Here is a 7,176-nt window from a genome sequence, read left to right as displayed (position 1 = left end):
ATACTCGGCAGCATCGACGTGCAGCGCCTTGAGCTTCTCCACCTGCTCCTGGAAGATGCGGATGTGGTCCATGAAGGCGACGACGCGGTCGGCTGACATGGGGGCGGCGTGGAGGCCGGCGGCCGCCAGCAGCGGGGCCACGTGCAGCGGCATGGCGCACTGGGCCGCGTTGAGTACGAACAGCTCGCTCCACGTCATGCGCAGCAGGGCCACCTGGTCAGAGAGCTGGAAGTCCGGGAAGAAGGGGATGCCCTTGGCCCACTCGATGGCACTGAAGAGGAGGCGGGCGGCCAGCTCGCAGATGTTCTCGATGCCCATGACATTACTGGGCTGCAGGCACTGGGCTCCGTAGCGGGCGGTGGGGTAGGGCTCGGCCCGCAGCAACAGCGAGATGAAGCCGCTCAGGTAGCTGTGGCCGGCGTAGGGGTCCCCGTTGCTGAGCGGGTACTGCCCGGGGCTGCTCTGGGGGTGCGCCATGCGGCCCCGCTGCACGGCTGCGGGAGTGGAGCACGGAGGTCAGCGCGGGAGCCCTGGCGCCGTGGCCCCCCGCTAGCTCCCTACCCCCGTCTGCAGCACWGCCCCTTTGCATCAGCCTCGCAACACCCCCCCCACCTCGCGGAAAAAGAGGCCGGGTCACCCATCCCACTTTTCAGGGAGAAAGGGGCATGAGGGACATGCCACCCCAGTCGGGGACAAATCGCAGGGGCCAGCAGCCCCTCTGCTTCACAGCAAAACGAGGATCGAGTCGTTAGCCAGCCCAGGCAACACTGGCTCACCGTGAGCTTTTTATTAGGGAAGGGCACAACAGAATTTGGGGCCCCCACATAGGCGTTCAGGGTCGCTGCTTCCTTGCGTCCAGAGCTAATGAGATGGGGCTAATGAGGGGCCACCTCCAAGGAGGTGTCCTGGGCACCTGCCAAGCAGCAAACCCCCCGACGGGCACCTGTTAGCTTCCCTCCTGGTCCCTGCCTTCATCCTGATTTTGGCCTTGAGTTCCCTCCAGTTTGGAGAGTTTGGGATGAAAAACCTCCCCGAATTGGCTTGGAAACCCTGCCCGGGCTCCAGGGYGGAAAGACCTAGGGAGAGCCCCAAAAAAGCAGACGGAGGAAGAACAGAGGGCTGGAAGGAGGGGAGGGAGGGCAGGCGGGGGCTGCGCTACCTGTGCTAACCGCGGCCCAGACGCCGGCCGCCCAGCCGGATCCGAGGCAGCTTGAGGCCAGAGGTCAGCCCCCGCCGCGCCGGCTCGCACATCCTCCACGAGCCACCCCGAGCGGGCTCCGGCGCCCGGCCCCACGCTCACCCCGGGCATCGCCGCCCCCCGCCGCGTGGGCAGCCCTTGAGGGAGGCTTAGCTTAATGCGGCTTGACAATCCCAAGTGTCATCCAGCGGTCGGGATCGCCGCCCCGCGCCGGGTCCCAGCTCCCCCGGCTCCCGGCAGCAGGAGCGGCCGAACCACAGGGCCGCGGCGGGCCGGGCGCTGCGGCGTCCCGCAGGACGCCTGTTCCTGCTCTCCTCCCAGCGCTTCCCATCGCTTTGGCTGCGGGATGCAGCGGCACTGGGCGCATCCCATCCTGGCTGCATTGCACTTTTTGCCCCTGATATAACCCCCCATTGCATCTCCGCTAGCCCCAAACCAGTCCCCCTCCAGCTTCCACTGTGCACAACAGCAGCACATCCCCATTTATCTAGATTGTTTTGCTGTTGTTGTTTTCAAAAGATCTCCATGCACAAAAGCTATCGGCCTGCAAAGAAGCAGAAGAAAGCAGCCGCAGCTGCGAGGGACGCCAGGTTTTGCAAATGGGCCCAGACGGCCCCGTGGAGCTTTGTACGACATGAGGGAAAAGGTGCCCCGAAAGTCCACGCAGGGCAGCCAGGCCAGTGCTTCGCTTCGTTGCAACCCCTTTCTGCACCGCCCTGGGCCGAAACAGTCGGTTCAGAATCGCCGGGTTTAGTTCCCAGAGGATGAAACGACCCTTTTCAGCCAAAAACACATGCAAAAAAAAATAAAGGAAACGCTCACAAAGGGCTTCCCCCGGCCCGAATTACCCACCGCCTGCACCACCTTGAGCTGCAACCTCCGCCGGGTCACAAAATCACCCGGCGCTGGCAGGGCCGGAGGCGGCAGCCGAACAGACCGCTAACGCCAGGCCGCAGCTCAGCTCCACCGGGCCGAGCTGGTTCCCGTCCCGCACGCGCTGCCCAGRGGGATTTTCCAAAAGCCAAGATTTGATCTCCCCTTCCTAAATCCTGCCCGACACCAGCTTGGTTCCTTGCTCCATTCCCTGGAAGGAGGACAGAGAGGTTTCTGTCGGTGTTTTTCACCTAAAACATCTTTAAGAAATAAATTTGGCATGTGGCACGGCCTCGCTCCTTGCACCTGGCGAGGAGCYGGGGAGGTCCCGCGGGGACGGCGTCCGGTCTCCCCTTTCTCGAGTCAGGCGAGACGGGGTCCCCATCCCGGCGACGCCGTCGAGGCTGCGGCAAGGGAAACTGAGGCACGGAGCGGCCGGGCGCCCGACACCTGCAGGGCTCCCTCCATGCCTGATTCCTCCCTTGAGCCGGAGAAGCCGCCAGCGGCTCAATCGCAGCCTGCGGATTTCCACCGGCCTCACATAGAGCAGGAAATAAGGCAAAAAAAAAAAAACAAAAAACAAAAACAAAACAAAACAAAAAAAAGAGGCTGTTTTCCCGGTGTGCACCCAAAAACCATAACCCTAACAACGCACGAGCCCAGCGAGGCGCCCGCCGGCGCCGAGGCACCTTGCAGCGGGGACCTGCCCTGGCGCCCCGGGACCGAGGCAGGGCGAGCGCGATGGGAAGGGGCGGGCGGCGAGCCGGCGGAGCTGCCCGACGCGCCGGGGCGAGCCGAGAGGCCGCCGCCGACCTGCTCCCCCGGCCGCACGCGGGAATATTTCACCCGAACGCTTTTTAATGGGCGTCTTTGAGCCACGCAAGGTGCTTTCACCTGCGCGCACGCGTCTGCGCCTGGAGGAAAACCCTTCTCCCGTCTCCCAGCGTCTGGAAATATCCTAAAAAAAAAAATAAAATAAAATAAAAATAAAAATCAGAGTTGGGAGTGGGGCTAGGAGGAAGGGAGCTTCTGGCAGCGCTGGACCCCGGCGTTAAACCAGCGCCACGGCGCTGGGAACGGGTGCTGAGGCGAGCGGCAAACAAAACCYGCCCGGGCCAGAGCCATCGCTCGTGGCAATTCCCTTTTTTGAATTAAGACAAAAGGGGAAAAAATAGAAAAGAAAGGAAAAAAAGCCAAATTCTGACCCTGAACGACCCCTGCTCAGCGCAGCGGCAGCTCCCCTGAGCGGAGCGGCCGCAGTCCCGCAGGAGCGGGGCAGGTTGGCTCAGGACCGGGCTGAAACGACCCATTTTTTGCACAGCCCGTGAAACCCGGTGGCTGCACCTTTCCCTCCGCCACTGAAATGCCACAGCATTTTCAACACAGGAAAACAAACTGATTAAAAAAATAAATAAAATCAAATCAAACATGGCCCAGAAGTCTCCTTTGTTATTAGAAGAAATTAAAGCGGGGCCATGCCGCACGGACAAGGATGCAGGTTGGGCTCAGGAAACGGGGTTAAACTCCACATCTCAGGCAGCCGCAGCACAAACATCAGCTGCAAGCAAAGATGCCAGAAATCCCGGGGAATTTGTCCAGTTTCAGGAAAAGGATTTATTTAGCGTGGCAGGACGAGGCAGGTTTGCTCGGAGCGGGTCTCGCTGCCCAGCGGGTCTGTCCGAAAAGCCTCCCCTTACGCACACGCCTCCACGCTGCCTTTTTGGCGGCAGAGGCTGCAAATCGCACCTGGAGRCGGAAGGACTCCCTTCGCCTTCGAGCGGGGGCTTTGGGCACGGTTGAGCCCTTTCCAGCTCCCGCAGCAGGCGGCGATCCCGAAGCGGCACGCCGGGATTTCGGTGCCGCGCGGGCGGCTCGGCCGCAGCCATCGAACGGCGCCCGGGACCCTCTGCCAACCCCCCCTCAAACCCCAAAATAACCCCCCCCAGGGCACAACCAGCACCAACACTAATCCCTTCCCTCCTTCCCTTCTAGCCAACGCAGAAACATTTACATGGAACAACATTCATACGAGAAAAAAAAACAATAATAATCCGGGAGGAGCGCAGGGAACGGAGCTGCTTGAAAACGCTCTCGGCTTTTGCAGCATTATGTTGACTCAAGCGCTGAGAAGCTGTTCAAAACCCCCACGCCGGYGGTCAGAGCCCACGCGGGGCCGCCAGGCTGTTTTCCTTGCTGCAAAGGGACCAGCGATTTTGCCGCGCTCCGGCACCGCCGCCACACGCCACGAGGTTTTCTGCTTTCTCCGAATTTTACTGATTTTTTTTTTCTTTTTTAAAAAAATCAGAGCGGTGACTTTTCGGCCACTCCACGAGTCACAACCGTCACTGCTCCGACCCGCGGTGGAAAACCCCGGCCGCAAACCGGGCGCCGGAGAAGGGTCGCCTGCCCCCGGCGAGCCGCTTCCCAGCCGGCGGGGAATCACCCCCGGCCTTCGGAGAGGGGTTTCAGCAGCRAAAACGAACCCGTGCGACCGAACACGACGACGAGGGAAGAAAATAGACGGGTGCAAACCTCACACCTTGGCCGTGCCGGGTGGGTTTTGGGAGGCCGGCACAACTGGGAAAGGGAAACGTTGTCCTTCACCCCTTCCCCTGGCCGAGAGCAATATTGCTGCGGTCAACTGGGGTGATGGAGGTAACGGCCCAAATTTGATCGGCTCTAAACTGGAAGGACTGAGCCGAAAACCACCGAGGAAGAATAAAATCGGTGGCGGCTTTGGGGCTTTCTCACGATCCCGGTTCGCCTGCCGCCGGCACCCTGCAGCACTTCACCGCTCGGGTCCGGGGAGCGATCGCTCGCCCGGGAGGCGAAGGGGCCGCGGCGTCGGCTCGYGGGGTCCCGCGAGGGAGCGGGGTCGAACCGTGTCGATGCAATTAGGAAAAGAAAATACAGAGAAAATAACAGACACCGGCGGCTCCCTCGTTACGTGCTGCGCGCAGCGGACAAGTCATTCTACACGCTGCTCAGGGCTGAGTTTTCGGCGCAGCATGACGGCATCTAGCTGGGAGAGCCCCCCGCTAGCCGATACCCAAATATTTCACGATCGTATTTTTGCCCTAATGTACAATTTCAGGCTTAAAAAGAAATACACCTAAAGCTGATGCTTTTTTTCGGGGGAGAGGGAAGCAATTACATGGCTGGTCAAAGTCAGACAAGGTAGCAGCACATGTCATATTCTCGTTAGCCTGAAATGCGATTTTAATCCCGGTCATGCCAAGTATTAGAGCGGCCGATTCAGACTAATTAACTTCAGATTTGCCAGACACTCCTCCCCAAAGCCAAAATCCTAATCTTTTAAAGAATATCTGCATTATCACCCTCTAATTCCCTGCTTTTTTAAAACTAGCACATCCCCGATCTACATACAACGGAGAGGAAGAGTAAATTGTTCCCATCCCYGCACAGACACGAACCTATATATCAAACCTCAGTTAAGCCCAAAAGCCACTAAAAGTTCACTGGTTCAAAAGAGCGGTTTTGCTGATGATTTAATTAAGCCAAATAAAAACAGGTTCCCTCCGCAGAGCCTTTTGCTGCGCAGCTAAAAGCGGAGGGTGCTCGGGCAACGGTTTACGGCCGCTGTCATGTTTCCTTCTCCTTAAAAGCAAATAAAAGAGGGGCGCGGGGGCTTCGTTTCGCTTGCAGGAGAAGACGAGAAGCGGGACCGAGCCCAGCGACCGCTGCGGGGCAACGGCGGCGCATTTGGGATTGCAAAAAGGAGGGGGAGGAAAAAAAAAGAAAAGAAAGTCAGGGAGGTTTGCGACGGATGAGGGATTTCGGAGGCGCCAGGGGAACGCCGGGCTGCACGGCRCGCAACAGCCGGCACGACCTCGCCCCGGGGAAGTTTGTCCCCGATTTTGGCACATCTGCACCCGAACGATGGGGCAGAGGTGGAGAAGGGCCAGCAAGTGGGTCCCAGGGATCCACGGTCTGGGGGATCCCGCGGCCCTGGCGTCGCACCCAGGCCAGGCCTCGCCGGAGAGGGGACAGGAGGGAAGGAGCAGTGGCAACAGGGGAAGGGAGGATGGAGGGAGAGACAGAAAGAGGGATGAAGAGATGGAAAGAAAAAAAAATAGAGAAAAATGGAGAAGAGTTTTCTCTTTCTTTTTGCCCCCGTTTTTCTTTCGCTTTTCTTTTTCCCTCTTTCACTTTTTCTTTATTATTTTCCTTTCTCCTTCCTTCCTTTCTCTTCGGGCTTCCTTTTTGCTTTCTCTTGCTCTCCGCTTTCTCTTTTCTTTCTTTTGTCTTTGTCATTTTTCCTCTCTTGAGCTCTTCCTTCTTTTCCCTCCCTTTTCCCTGTTTTTTTCTTATTCCCTTGTGCTTTTTCTTTCTCCCATTCTTTTTCCTCTTTTCCACTCCCTCCTGCCCTTCTTTCTCTCATTCTTTTTCTTTTTCCCCTCCCTCCCTCTTGCCCTTTTTCTCCCTCTTCCCCTTTTCACTCCCTCTAGTCCTTTTCTCTCCTTTTTTTCCTCCTTTCCACTTGCTCTTATCCCTTTTCTCCCATTTTCTCGTTTCATTCCTTTTTTTGCTTTTTCTTTTTCTCTTTTCCTTTTTCTCTTTTCCTTTCCACTCCCTCTTGCCCCTTTTCACTCTTTTCCCATTCCCACCTGCTCCCTTTCCTCCTCTTACCCTTTTCCCTCTCTCACCCTTCCTTTCCTCTCCTTCCTTTGCAATCTTTTCCTTCTTTAAGCTGTGCTCTCCTTTTTTCTTCCTTTTTTCCTGTCTTTCTATTTTTATTTTTGCTTTCTCTTCGCTTCCCTCTTGCTCTTTTGGACTTTTTGTTTTCTTTTTCTTTTTTTTTCTTTTTTTCCCTCTTTTTTCCGCCCTGCCGCTTTGCTCCGCGCGCCGCTCCCGCCGCGCCCCGCGCTGCCCGGGGCCGGGGCCGGGGCCGGGGCCGGGGTTGGGGCCGGGCCCCGCTCACCTTCCCGCCGCATGCCGACGCGGAGGCACTTGCGGAGGCGGCAGTACTGGCACTGGTTGCGGTGATGCTGGTCCACGGGGCAGTCGCGGCCGCCGCGGCAGCTGTACGAGAGGTTGCGGCGCACGGAGCGCTTGAAGAAGCTCTTGCAGCCCTCGCAGGTGAA

General features: G+C 58.1%; 1 protein-coding gene across 1 annotated transcript in view; it reads right to left on the bottom strand.

Moving 5' to 3' along the window:
- The window catches only part of LOC146587218 (nuclear receptor subfamily 2 group F member 1-A-like), a 9,854-nt gene extending 2,684 nt beyond the window's left edge, over positions 1-7,170 (bottom strand). Inside the window, exons 1-2 of the mRNA XM_085319958.1 lie at positions 7,014-7,170; positions 1-494 (exon numbers count right to left, since the gene is read on the bottom strand). The exon at positions 1-494 is cut by the window's left edge and continues 28 nt beyond it. Of these exons, the coding sequence (XP_085176084.1) occupies positions 1-494; positions 7,014-7,026 (507 nt within the window). The 5' untranslated portion in view covers positions 7,027-7,170. The remainder of the gene's footprint in view (positions 495-7,013) is intronic.
- Positions 7,171-7,176: the final 6 nt, after the last annotated feature.

This window comes from Rhea americana, unplaced genomic scaffold, assembly GCF_003343005.1.
Source record: "Rhea americana isolate MKP2758 unplaced genomic scaffold, rheAme1 scaffold_605, whole genome shotgun sequence".
Lineage (NCBI taxonomy): Eukaryota > Metazoa > Chordata > Aves > Rheiformes > Rheidae > Rhea > Rhea americana.
This window is presented reverse-complemented; position numbering and strand designations above follow the sequence as displayed.